The sequence below is a fragment of the Barbus barbus genome, assembly GCF_936440315.1.
Source record: "Barbus barbus genome assembly, chromosome: 12".
Taxonomy (NCBI): Eukaryota; Metazoa; Chordata; class Actinopteri; order Cypriniformes; family Cyprinidae; genus Barbus; species Barbus barbus.
Genome location: NC_136740.1, coordinates 13138564 through 13153413, shown reverse-complemented (window position 1 = coordinate 13153413; position 14850 = coordinate 13138564). Strand labels below are relative to the sequence as shown.

The window sequence follows — 14850 nt, the reverse complement described above, 5'->3', positions numbered from 1 at the left end:
TTCAAACCCGTAAGACCTTCATTCATTTTAGGAACACAAATTAAGATTTTTTTGATAAAATCCGAGAGCTTTCTGACCCTGCATAGACAGCAATGCAACTACCACATTCAGGGCCCAGAAAGTTAGTAAGGACATCGTTAAAATAGTTCATGTGACATCAGTGGTTCAGCTGTAATTTTGAAGCTGAAACTACAAGAATACCTTTTGTGTGCAAAGAAAAGAAAAATAAAGACTTTATTCCACATTTTCTTCTCTTCCGTGTCAGAATTCGATGTGCATTCACAACAGTACCAAGACACATAGGCTGTGTGTAAAGCCGGGGAAGGCTTACATCTGTTGCTAACAAAGTGAAAATGAATAGTGTCGATTGTGTCATTAAATTAAAATTTGCTCATGTTGCACCGTATTTCATTTTAGGTGTTTTAAAGTGTTCACACACAATTCTGTTGAGCTTAGGAATGCAATGGCCAATCAGAGGTGTTCAGATGAGACATTGCTGAAACCAGTGGGGATTTCTTTAAGACTGCAAGGGAAGCTCGGCTTCCCCTATAATGTAAAAAAATTAATGGTCAAATATGTACTATTGTGTTAAAATTGTATTGACTAAAAATGCATTAGAACATGTTCATCTCGAAGACGAGTTCGTTCAGAATCAGCTACATATAGCAGGTCGGCTGACTCGATTTCCTTCTCATACATTCCCGTAGCGTCACAGTGTATTTCCCTGTTGAAGCCTAACTTCCATTGACTTTAATGGGGCTGCTTTGAACAGTTTTTTTCAGTGCTTAGAAACTAGACGGTCATTGGATAAATGCTGCGGGCCTGGACTCCGGGCTTCTGTGTGATGATTGGAGGGTCTGTTGAAAGACTGCATCTCCTTTTGATTGACAGCGATTTTGTACTATAAAAAAGTCGCTGACGCTGAAGCTATTTGAGCTCAGTCCCATAGCGGATTTTACAAGTCTAGTCGAAAGACAAACTGCTGCAACCTATTTCTTGGTGTTTGCTTGGCAAAATTGCTAGCCAATTTTCATCATAAATTTCACACAATTATACACCACATTCCTTGTTTCAGTTTAACCTAATTGCCACATTTCGAGTTTAATATCTTTTTTAGATCGTTTGTTCATTCATTCATTCATACAGTAGGCTAGGCTAGCGTCGTAGGGGTGAACTAGCCTGCTAGCAAACTGCACACAATGGCAGACAGTGCTAATAATGTCGATCTGATTTTGGCGAAGCCATTTGAAAGTCTTCCTTATGAGGAGAAACTTAGAATTAAACAGCAGGGCAGATCAACACCTAAGATTGATTTAGTGCAAAAGATAGGGGAAAGTAACAGGTCTTTTCAGCCCTCCTGGTATGACAAAGTTAGCTGACTGACTGGAAGTGCGGTGACAAAGAAAATGTACTGCTGGGAACGTAGGGCAGAATTTACGTATAAATAAATGTACAATTTTTATGATGTAGGCTGAAAATGAGCTTCCCTCTTTGAAAGACCAGCAGCCGCCACTGGCTGAAACTCATCAGTTTTGAGCGCGCGCGTTCTCTGACTGAATTCCGGAATCTTGCGAATTCTCTCATCATTAACAACAAAGTTCAGATATACGTACAATATAAGTAAGAGATTAATTTCACAGTGTATGCAGCTTCAGTGATTATAACGATAGTTTTTTTTGTTTTTTATTTTGAGAGTGCTTAAACTCGCGATAGATCAAAGTTACTGATAATGTCACTTTCTATATATCCTACCTATAATTTATTCACTGTTTGAATAACCGTGGAAAGAAAATGTTATATAATTATCAATTTCTAAAGTTTTTATTAAATTGTAATCACGTTAAATACAAATCCAGTCCCATTAGATATATTTTATTAGCCTACATGATACCCATGTCTGGTTCTGGCCTAAAAAGATGGGTTTATGATGTTTAATGCATTTGGCTGCTTTTAGCCTTACCCTGGAGTTGGTTCACCTTCCGCCTATGCCAAGACGCATGCGTTTACATTCCTCTGATTGAAAACAAGGTGCAGGGCATGCAAGTTCTACATCAGAACTTTACTGTCATGAAGGCGCATCGTAGATACTTAATAAAATTAAGGTTGAACCACTGATGTCCCATAGACTATTTTAACGATGTCCGAAAGCTCTCGGATTTAATCAAAAATATCTTATTTTGTGTTCCGAAGATAAATGAAGGTTTTAATTTTGGACAGAGCCGGCGCCAGCGCAGCACTGATGAGGGGGCGGCTGAGGTAACGAAAGGAGGCGATGACGTAGCACAAAAACAATTAAATAAAAATAAAAACATATGTGGCCCATTCACGTATTTGTCAGGCCGTAAACAAACCTGCCCGCACCACTACTACAACTATTGGAATACTGGGTTCACACATTTGTTTTGGTCGCGAGACAGGTCAGTGGAAGTTTTTTTATTATTATTTTTTTTTTAGTGCCGTGTTTTAGAATGATGTCTTATGCGTGGAGAATCTGTTATAAAAGACGAGAGCACAGCATTCAAATTCAAAGACATCCGTAGCGCATTTACTTTGAAATACAATGAAAAAGTACGCAGTGGAATGAAAAATGCATTCTGAGTGAATGACCCTACTAAAAGGTAGCCTACTTAGCAAATACAGATGGCAGAGTAGCCTATAATAAAACAAAATGGCATCAAATTAGAAAATCTGACATTCAGGAAATAACATGTTTTAGGGCAGCAGTTTTACCACAAATACGAAGTCGTGTGGTAAAACCCATATTTACCACAAATATGGGAAGTCGTGGCCTAATGGTTAGAGAGTCGGACTTGTAATCCAAAGGTTGTGGGTTCGAGTCTCGGGCCGGCAGGGATTGTAGGTGGGGGGAAGTGACTGTCCAGCGCTCTCTCCACCCTCAATACCATGACTGAGGTGCCCTTGAGCAAGGCACCGAACCCCCAACTGCTCCCCGGGCGCTGCAGCATAAAATGGCTGCCCACTGCTCCGGGTGTGTGTTCACGGTGTGTGTGTGTGTTCACTGCTGTGTGTGTGCACGTTGGATGGGTTAAATGCAGAGCACGAATTCCGAGTATGGGTCACCATACTTGGCTGAATGTCACTTCACTCATTCATTAAAAAAAAAATACAGTCTACAGTGATACCACCACAACCACCAGAAATACTTAATTGTGTGTTTACAATGAAACAAATTGCGACCGATTCCCTGACATAACTTTCATTGCGGCCCATTTAACAGATGCATCATTTTAAGTTTAACAAATTGAACAGCAACAAACAATACAGCAAAATAATCAACTAACTATAATAATCTAGCCATCTATTAAACATAAAATTATTTCATCATACCTTTAGCTTAGTCAGTAGTGCTGCATAATGTCTGCATTTAGTTGAACCGCTTGCGGGAAGTTTGTGAGTCAGATATAACAATTAAAATGCGACTTTGTGAAACTGACTGTCCTAAATTGGTGGTATAGTAGCATCATATTAATGCTAGAAAGCCTATTCATTTGGCAATTGTATTTTTTTAAATAAACCATTATATTTCATAAATAAAATCTATTTTCACACTCATCTTGAGTGAGGGGGCGGGATAGTCAGAGTGAGGGGGCGACGCCATAAAACAGTTAAATAACATTCATTGTATATATATATATATATATATATATATACATATATATAATACTTATGTTCACATCAGATAGAGGGAAGAAACTCTAAAAGTGCTTTGAACTTCTTAGCTGGTAAAACATTTATGTGTTGAATCACCCAATAATAAAACGTGACATTCTGTCATTTTGTCTCATATTCATCTTTTAATCATATTTGTAAATGTCTTGACTCCACAGCCAACAGAGCAATTTTGTCTTTACTGTTCCAATACTTTTGGAGGGCACTGTATATATATATCTATATATATATATATATACTATATATAATATGTATCATATGTATATATATATAAACTTAATAATGTAAATAATATTGGAAAACTATAAATCTAAAAACGAAATGACTAGTCTAAAACAAAAAGCTAACAAAATGATCATAAGCGAACCTTGTAATCATTTTTCTACTAAGGTTCTCTGCTGTGATGGATAATTTTATGATTTTATAGTTGTACATCTGATGCCTTGGTGATATGACTATTTTGTTCTCTTCCTGTATCCTTTTGGATACTTATATAATGCTCAAAAAAATATTCTCTAATAAGTGATCTCAAACCAGCCATTCTGGCAATCGTCCCTAACTTTAAAGATCCATGACCACTCTACAAATAATTCAATTATGTAGTCTTGTAGTAGACAAATAGACTTGGTCCTCCATGGATAGGAAGAACAATATCTCCAGATTGCTTGCTATGTTTGTGCACTTGCGATGTGTTTGTAATGACTAGAGGGAATTGCACAGACATCCTTGGTTGACTTGGACAAATAAAGTTCTGTTAGATTCCTAGAGAGGAAATAGTCCCGTGTTTGAAATGGTGTTCGACATGTTGTTTTGTTGTGCTTCCCTTAGAGAGTAGAAGAGGAGTGTCCTGCCATGCCCCATGCCTGCACCTGTGCTCAGGACAGCAAAGGACCACCTGGACCCTCAGGACCACCGGTAAAACCACTGGTTTCACCTCTCATTAACGGCCAACCTTAGAATGTGATCTATATTAAACTAGATCATAGAGTGGGTAGACCTGGGAGATTTGTAACACAGGTTTACAACATAAAAAATGTAACCAATTAGAAATGAGCTATGTGACAGAGCGCGGTGAGGTGACAGTTGTTAGTTTTTGAACAAAAATGTGATTTATAGGACAAAAAACTTTTTTTAAATAGGTATGGATATTATTTCAAAATTTAAGAGACATGGGACAACAAAAACATACTTACAGATGTCAGTACCAGTCTTATGTACTTTAGCATAAAACCTAGCTCCTCAATTTTAGCATAACAGCTTGATGACAGAACTACTCCAAGTCGCTGTCATACCAGCATAAAAACTACTGTAGAAAAACTCGCTATAATACTTTAGCATTAGTGCTAGCTGACATACTTTAACTGACAAACTCGTTCTTATTCTTTAGCATCAGCGCCATATTTTAATATAGTTATATTTTGACATATTTTAGCTGACAAACTTGCTATCATACCTTAGCATTAACTGACTAAATTACGTTTATACTTTACCTGACTTGCTATCATGTTTTAGCATTAAAGCCAGCTAATATACTTTAGCTGACAAACTTTTTCTCAAACTTTAGCATTAGCCCTAGCTGACACTGATACTTTAGCTCACAAACTTGCTATTATCCCTGTTGAAAAATCCAGCATATGCTGGTTAGGTATGTTTTGAAGCATGGCTGCTGGTTTGAGCTGGTTTAAGCTGGTCATGAGCTGGTTTAAGCTGGTCTTTTGCTGGTCATGTGCTGGTCCTAAGCAACTAGCTCCTGCTCATGACCAGCTTAAACCAGCTCAAACCAGCAGCCATGCTTCAAAACATACCTAACCAGCATATGCTGGATTTTTCAACAGGGATACCTTAGTTGCTTTAGCTGAAAGACTCACTTTCGTACTCTGGCATGAAAGCACTAGCTGACATTCTTTAGCTTACAAATACACTCTTGTACTCTAGCATAAAAGCTAGCATGTTATGACTGTGTGTAAGACATAGACATGTTTGAGAAAACATCTTTATAGATTGTGATGCAACAAAGACTGTTGGGTTTTGTGACTTTCATATGGTCACATGACCATAATTAGTCTCCGGGAACATTCCAGGTTCAGGTGTCTCAAGAACGCAGAATCTTAAAGGATTCTTGAGGAACCAGCAGCTTTTCAGTCTTTTGTTCTGAAGCCTTAACCATATTGCCCTTTAGGGAAAACACAGAACGTGTTAAGAAAGAGCACAAAGATATTAAAGATATAAAATGTAACGGGACACTGCTTAAGAGATTGAGAAAAAGACCTAGCATTAGATTGCTCAATTCAGCCCATGCTGCAGGTTGAACTCAATATGGCGGGAACAAATGAATGAGCTCATTTGGAAGGCAGCATCGTATGCACCCTGAGGGAAAATGTATTTCTGAGGCCTCGAAAAGGCCATGGTGTATAAACAGCAGTTCTTTCGAGAAAGTCATTACGAGGAGATCGATTTATCAAAACCGATTAGTCCACTCCTGTCCTGTCTGCGTTTATAGATTCCTTCATCCATACAAACCCATTTCCTTGACCAAGAGGTGGTTGCAAGGAAGACGATTGCATTTCAGTTTTGTATATATTATTCCTGCATCTTGATATTAATATAACTGTCATGTGTTCTGAAATCTTTCCTATGATTACACTGGCTGCTCAAATGAATCGAAAATGTCCTGTAAAGTCATCATGTGCATCTTTCAAATGAATATTTATGCTTTCGTATTCTCATGAATCAAATTTGCCCATAGCCTTCAGTGATAAGAACTACCTTATTGCAGCCATGGCCATTGGGGATGCAATTAGAGTAAACACAGAAAAAGGAAGACGTGCAAACAGGGTTAAATTACTAGCGGTTGCCTGCAGCAGTGGGGGCAAGAGTTTATGAGGGTCATAAGCAGGCGGGATATGGTTTGAACCAGGTCAAGGATACTCTCTACCAAACTGCAGGCAGATTCAATCTGATATTTTTGAACTAGCAAATTCTGCAGTATTTGAAGTCATCCTGAGGCCTCCTTGAACGTTTGCTGAAGGCCACAAGTGGGCCCCGCCCCCCTGGTTGATAACACTGTTGAGTATTTTGCTATTAACTTATAAACTCTTGCTAGTTTTGTCCATTTGTAGAGTGTTCCGAATTGGTCACTTATGAGGGTCCATTACGGTTAGCACACTGCTTATGTAGGAAACAAGGCAGCTCACAATGCTTTGGAACAGAGCTAGTGACAGTGTTTAAAACTGCTTTTTTGACACATGCCCCTGCTCTGGTCTTTAAGAAAATGTGTTTGCTTATTCTGAGTCTTTCAATTTGTGTTTATGTAATTGTGTGTGTCTTACTCTCAGGGCGGTTCTGGTACCAGAGGTTCTAGAGGAGATCGGGGGGAGCCAGGCTTGACGGTAAAGTACCCATATGTTTTATGTATCCCATATGCAGGGCCACCCAGAGTTGTCATTATTTCCCAAAAGAAGAGCTTAAAATGTGGAAATACACACAATGCATGTTCCCCTGTGTTGTTTTTGGAGCATACAAGTGAGTGAATCTAACCCTCGCTCTGGATTTTCAGAGAGCTTGCTTTGTTTATTTGTGTCTCTCAGTCCAACTGTAAAGTCCCTCCAGATGTGTGTGTGTGTCCATTCACAGAATACATCATGCTTCTGTCCAAATAAAGCCATGCTGGGACAGACAGCATGGCTTTATTTGGACTGGGACATTCATTTCACGCTCCAAAGTATTATGTAAACTTAGTCCAAATGACCGCCACTAAGAAGTTTGTCACAAGCTAGACTGTGACGAGTGTCTTTTGCTTCCTTGATTATTGCATTCCTGATGGAGAAGGAGACTGCAGGGCATTCACACTTTGTTTCAGCAGCCCGGCTAGTGGTAGGCCTGAAACGTTATGTAATTATATTGAGGAAATTAAACCCGGCAATGAAACCATGAAGATTTTATAATGAGGCTACATTTACTAAGATAATGTCCTAACTTCATGTTTAAGGGGCCTCAAGGGCCACCTGGTGAGAACGGACCTCCAGGACCGCAGGGGCCACCAGGTCCTCAGGGGCCGAATGGACTGTCCATTCAGGGGCCACCGGTAAGCTGAATACTGGATTTTTAAGCAGTTTGTTTCATTCTTTTTATTAATGTTGCCTTTTCTTTTTAAATTCCTCTCTCCTCAGGGGGCTCCAGGAGAGAAAGGAGAGAAGGGTGAAATAGGTCTGCCAGGTCCTCAGGTACGGAAAAATATATCGCCCGCCTGTCTCATCAGCACTTCACGACAGCTTCATAACACCCACATGGTCTCTCATTAGCTAACCTCGCCCCCTCTGTCAGAGAGTTATAATTATCACAGTCCCGAGAGTGTCTGTGTGTGTGTAGCTTGTGAGTGATAAGTCATTCATGTGTGTCTGTATGTGCTGCTTATCCTGAATTCAAGAAAATTTTTAATATAAATCGATTAATACAAACAGATTATGTCCTGCACTTGGCAGCCTAATCGAATCAACTAATGCCTTTATGAATTACTCAATCTTCCTAAACTTAGTTTGAAAACTCACTTGGTAGCAGGCAGGGAGAAGTTTTAGAATTGATATACGCTTCTGTGAAATAATCACAATCTTTTTTTTTTAAAGGGGACCTATTATGCAAAAATCACTTTTATACGATTGTGTGGCCGCAGTGTGTGAAAACAAACAGCCTATAATGTTAAAAATCCATCAACTAATTTTTTTTAATAAAACCAATAAATCATAAACAGTCTCTCCAAACGAGCTTTTTCAGATTCTCCCTCTGTTCACATCACAGAGGGGAAAAAGTCCCACCCATTTGTGAAGCACTCTGCCCTATTAGCATAAACACAGCCCTGAGTGAGAAGATGCGGTCCGCCATTACTGGAGATATATACAATGTCAGCGCCAAAGAGGCTTTACAAGTGATGTGTTTTGGGATGCACTAATGAACATAGCAGTCGCCATAATCTCCTCCCATCTGAGCCAAGGAGACTGTGGTTAAATTTAATTTTCAAAGGAAATATCCTGGAAAAAAACGGTAACGTCCCCTATATGTTAAGGAATTAATACCAACGCTTCGTGCGCGAACATCAGCTCCAGACAAAGTAAGTATCACGTGTTTGTTTTCCAAATTGCCTTTCTGAAAGAGCTTCTTGGCAGACTGTAAGGCTTATAGCTAAAGCTATCATTGTCAAAAGTTGCGTATGAAAGTAATGTGAGTCGATCGGTTGAATCTCGCCGTGCTCCCTGTCTGTGTAATTTATAAAAGCAAATTAATTATGCAGAGTATAATCAGATGACTGACTAAACCGAGTAGTTTTCTGTAAAGATAACAGGCTTGTATTAATAGTGGAATGTTTATTTGCAAAGGCTAGCACTGCTAATGTCGGAGCTGGAGCTCTTGAAGCTCCGCCCTCTTCTCCGGCAGCAACAGTTCACTCGCATTTAAAGCAACATACTCAAATTCAGCGCGTTTTAGCTCATACCCTAAAAGTGGCAAATTTAACAAGCTATAAAAAATTATCTGTGGGGTATATTGAGCTAAAACTTCACATATATGCTCTGGGTACATCAGAGATTTATTTTACATCTTGTAAAAAGGGGCATAATAGGTCCCCTTTAAGGGGGCAGGAGGAATTATGAAATGACTTACAGTTCTCGTGTTCAGTTTTCAACTGAAAATTTGGCTGTAACTATTTAAAAAAAAAACTAAAGTTTTAACTTGTTATTTAAAAATCTACTTTATCCACCTTTTTCTTCAACACGGAGGTAAGCCTATGGGTGAGACTTCCGGTTCATTAGCCGCTATAGGTAAATAATGAGGAGAATAACAATATGCAGTAAATGGTAAAACTGTTTGCACTACAAAACATTGTGTTCATAATTAAGATACTACATTAAAATAATATGATAAGACACACCAATTTTCAATATCAAGCAACAAACAAACTGTTTTGTACAGCTAAAAATAGCTGGACGTGCATTAGAATGGAAGATAGACCCATAGAATTTACAAATGGCCCGTTTTTAAAGCAAGAAAAAGGTGGATACATTTTGATAGATTAACCCTCTGGGGTCGAAGACCGTACTGGTGCGGTCTGTCTTTTTTGTTTTGTCTTCTCAAGAAGAATTATGTTTTGTCTTCTCCAAAAGAATTATAAATGACAAAAGAATTGTTTGTACGAAAAATAAATAGCAATAAAATTAAGTAAAGCTTCAGTGGGAGGGTTTTTGCTCCCCTTGCTCATTGTATTGTAATTAAGGAATGAATATGAGAGGGTAATTGCAAAATTGAGATGAAAAAACATGAGGCAGCGCTTCTATGTAACTGTGACTGGCGGATTTGTTGATCTGACAATGTGCAGATTCAAAGAAATGTTAGATTATTGGTTGCTTGTTGGTTGTCCCAAATGTAAGGCAATATGGTGTTTCATGTGACTTTAACTGGGAAACATTTGTGAAAACATCAGATGGGACGTGACGAGTTTAGATTTACTATACTGTTTAAAAGTTTGTGGTCAGTAAATATTGCCAGGGATTCAGTGATCCAGATAGGGATTCCACCAGCAAGGAACAGTGAATGAACATGTTCTGGAAAAGGACTTTGTGCATTTCTGTGATGGTACCAGAAGGTGCTGTTGACTTACTGACCTTAAGACTGTGTGGAGGTTGGAGGGTGTGGAGCCCGTGGCTGTTCTTGATGTTCTTGAAGTATCAGTGTCTTGAAGTTGATGTAAGCCACAACCGGTAGCCAGTGAAGAGAGATAAAGAGAGGTTTGACGTGGGCTCTCTTGGGCTCATTGAAGAAAAGTTGTGCTGCTGGTTCTGAATCCTTTGTAGAGGTTTGATTGCACATGATGGAAGTCCAGCCAGAAGAGCATTAAAAAAGTCCATTCTAGAAGTGACAAGGGCCTGGACAAGAAGTTGTGCAGCATGCTCTATTAGAAAGGACCTGAACTTCCTGATATTGTGCAATGCAAAACTACATGATCATGCTGTCTTTGAAGGACAGCTGGTCATGAAAGATTACCCCAAGATTTCGGACCAAATTTGATGAGATAATTGTTGATGAACCTTGCAGGATGGTGTAATTGTGCTGTACAGCTGGAGTGGCAGGGAAAACGAGAAGCTCTGTCTTTGCTAAGTTCAGCTGGAGGTGATATTCTTTCATCCATGCCGAGATCGCCTACCAGGCAGTCTGGGATCCGTGCAGCAATCTTTGGATCATCTCATTGAAATAAAAAAATAAAGCTGTGTGTCATCAGCATAGCAATGGTAGGATAATCCATGTGCCTATATGGTAGTCCCCAGTGCTGTAGTGTATATGGAGAAGAGAAGGGGTCCAAGAACTGATCCTTGAGAAATGAACCTGAGGGAAACCCTCCAGGCAACCCTGAAAGACCTATGAGGTATAGGATTCAAACCAGTGAAGAGTAGAGTTTCTGTGTTACCCAGTGATGAGAGGGTGGACAGAGGGATGTGATGATTGACAGTGTCAAAACGGCAGTTAGATCCAGAAAAATTTGAACTTTCACAATCGGCAAGGATTCTGTGACTGACAGTAATACAGTCTCATTCAAATGTCCACTTTTGAAAGCTGATTGGTTCTAATCCAACCGGTTATTCTGTGGAACGAAAGATGATACCTGGTTGAAAACAACTTGTTTATGTGTTTTTGCTATGAACGGGAGGTGTTTACTGTAGTTTTTAAGCAGTGGGGTTACCCGAGCCTGTGTGGAGAGATGCTGATGTTTTACTGGTCAAAGTGTAGGTGAAATAGCTTGTAGAAGGTGTGAGGGAATGGGGACTAAAGGGCATGGTGGAGGATGACTGGAGTGGAGAAGTTTAGATACTTCTGCCTCTATGAGAAAATGAGGAGAGGAGATTGTTGGCTGTAGATGTGGTCGGTTACTGTGTGAGAAAACTGAAAAACTGACCGCTGATGAGTCTAGATTTGTATTTGAAAAAAATTGGCAAATTCATCAGCTGTTAAAGAGGTGGTGGGAAATGGCAGAGGGGGGCAGAGGAGAGAGTTGAATGTTCTGAAGAGTTTGCGTGTAGCTGTTGATCTTGTTGTGAAAATATGAAGTTTTGGCAGTATGGACCTTTGCAGAAAAAATAGAAAGAAAGCAGTGACTGATACATACTCGGGTCAGCTGGATTTGTGCCATTTTCTTCATGCATCCTTGAGTGTGGAGCAGTGTTCATTGAGAACATCAGACAATCTGGGGTTGGAGGGAGTAGAATGTGCTGGCCAGGAGAGAGGACAGATATTGTCTAGACAAGAAGTTAAAGTGGAGCATAAAGTGTCTGTGGCACTATTCGCATCCAGTGATGAGAATTGTGTGGGAGATTGAAGACAGGATGGCACAAATGAGGAACGTTTGGAAGGAGAAAGGGAGCAGGTTTTGTCTGAATGCAACTGGCAGAAGGGTTGGTGGCACACAAGAAGTAAGTTGTAAACCAAAAGTAGTGAAGAAATTATCATAAATTTGCAGAGGTTTCACCAAATGAGGTTGAGCTGTTTTCCTGACTTGTGAGCTCATGTGGTGGTTAGTCTTTTAAGATCAAATGAGGCTAGGAGAGAGTGGAATGTTGAAGTTGAATGGGACTTTCTATTCATCAAAGAATCTTAAAAAAGAAATCATGGTTTCCACAAAAATATTAAGCAGCACAATGGTTTTCAACACTGCTAATAAAAAATGAAATGGTTGAGCACAATTTCAGCATAATAGAATGATGTCTGAATTGACCTATCGGTAAGCCCCTCCCCTCGAACGCAGACTAGCCAATGGCAATCGAGTATCAGTTGCACGGGGAGCGTAACTCTGACATCTTTAGGTTTCAGCGCCATAGAGAAACATTGGAAGATCCGAAGCTCGCATCGGTTTTATAGGGTTTATGCTTCAAAAATGGAAAAACAATGTGCCTGGGATACTTGTAATACTGATTCCAGGTATCCTGAGAGGATAGGCAATATAATTTATTTTATTACATTTCCTGAATCCAAACAAAACAGAGCAAAATGTCCCTAAGTATTGAACCTCAATACAAATGAAGACAAAAACTTTCATTTTCTGGTTGTTATGAACTCATTAAGTAACAATTTTTCTCAAGCAGAACGTTAATGTTATCTTGTGCTTTAGCGAGGTATCTCTGGCTAAAACTAGCTAACGTCAAAGTTAGTGAGTCCATGCTAACGTACAAACCTAAATAACGGACTGTTCTCGCGTCTTGTACAGTGTAGGTCAAAAACACATAAACGAAGGTCTACATGTCAGTGCCTCTCCATATTAAACTGGTTAAATGTACATTAATTGAATCGTACCCTGGGATACATGAACAGTGTTAATCCTGCATGTTGTCATCCACGATCATGATGATCGACCATAATATGAGACTTCTCACGCTTACATTGTGATCTGTAAACCCTCGCTTCGAGTTACCCACCGTATTTATTTTTTAAAATATTTTATAAATCCCCCATGGAATATTTAATTCCCATTTGGTGGCCTTCTGTGTCCAAAATTGTGCTGTCATTGTAAAACAGTGAGCAACTCCGTTTGTTTGTCCGATGGAGCAACAGGGGGCGGGGCTTATCGATAGGTCAATTGAACACTATATTACTCTTTTTGCTGAGTTATTGTTTAAATAACATAAGAGACTTCTTTCAAAAACATTTAAAAATCTTACTGACTCCAAACATCTGAAAAAATGTGTACATTGGGAAACCAAACCCAGCTTCTCTTCCTACTCATTTCAGTCCACCACACTCCTCTGCCTAATAATAATAAAGCATTTTGACATGAAAATTATCATATTAAGATCTTATTTGAGGGAGAATCCAATGTGCCTTAACGCAAAAGACAATTCTAAGCAGGCAGGATGGAATTCATAGTAGTCATTCTACTCAGGAAAAATCCCCTAGAGTTCTCCAGGGTGACGAAAAGAACATCCTGGCTTTTCCAGTGGTCAAAGTACAAACACACACACACACACACACACACACACATACGTTCCTCAGTCTTCCAGTATAGATGTCTAGGCTTGAGATGGATATCCTCCTTTAAGCAGAGGGGCCATCCGCACACTCTCTTCTATTAGCAGCCGGTATTGAGTTCTTTCAGAGTTATGTTGGCAGTAAGGAAGAAGTGGTCTTTGCCGTACTGCAGCAGAGACACCCATAGTTCTCACTCAGGGCTAATCTATCCTGTCAGCCTGTGAATTATATTCATTGGCTGCAGGTTGCCAGTCCTCCATATCATGTGCTGCATCTCTTCCGTGGTCTGTCTCTGCCGCTGGCGCTGAGAGCCCCGTATATAATACTGTTATGGGTGCCCTCACACACAGTTTCAGAATTACGAGTCCACTTGTGATGAAACGATGAAGCCCATTTTAGTATGTGTGTGGTGCTGATATATGGGGTGATGTTGAGTTCAACTTCTTGATTCGTAGTATCATATCATATCATTATGAAGACAGTTTCATCTAAATTAACATATTTGTACATGCTCACCTGGAGATGAGCATTTTCAGTTCATGCTCTGTAGAAGATGAGCGGCAGGTTTGTGCAGGGGATTATGGGATTGTTAGAAGAGCGATGCCAGTGGTGACAGCAATAAAAAGCAGAGAAATGCTCAACTTTATGCAAATGGTAGGTGGAAAATGCTAATTGCTGAGATGGAAGCAGTGACGTCTGTAGTAGACATTTCAAACTGTGCCACAGTCCTGGTGTTTCTTGTGAATTTAGTGCATTAAAGGATGGTTAACCCAAAAAAATAATTCTACTCACCCTTCCAAATCTGTATGACTTTGTTAGTTCTGTGGGACACAAGGAAGATATTTAAAAAATGTTTCTTTCAAATGTGTTTGCCCTTACAATGAAAGTCAATGGGTTCCATACAATGTAAGTCAATGGACTGGAATTGATTTTCATTGTGGGTACAAAAACACTGAGTCGTTTGGTTGCCCTGATCTTCAAGGACTACACTAGTGTTTATGTTCTTTTTATGTAAGATATCATAGCAGAGCAGCTCTTCAAATCACAACGACTCAGATCACACAAACTGTCCTCACTTTCGATTACCTCCTCAGCCTTGAGATTGAGTACTTTGATAATGTCAATATCGTAGCCGGTGTGAATGGGAGACGTTCTGTGTAT

General features: G+C 39.5%; 1 protein-coding gene across 1 annotated transcript in view; it reads left to right on the top strand.

The window, feature by feature from the left end:
- Nucleotides 1-14850, top strand: part of LOC306878347 (collagen alpha-1(XIV) chain-like) — a 137235-nt gene that overhangs the window by 106766 nt on the left and 15619 nt on the right. The window contains exons 36-39 of the mRNA XM_079430630.1: nt 4519-4605; nt 7026-7079; nt 7679-7774; nt 7860-7913. Of these exons, the coding sequence (XP_079286756.1) occupies nt 4519-4605; nt 7026-7079; nt 7679-7774; nt 7860-7913 (291 nt within the window). The remainder of the gene's footprint in view (nt 1-4518; nt 4606-7025; nt 7080-7678; nt 7775-7859; nt 7914-14850) is intronic.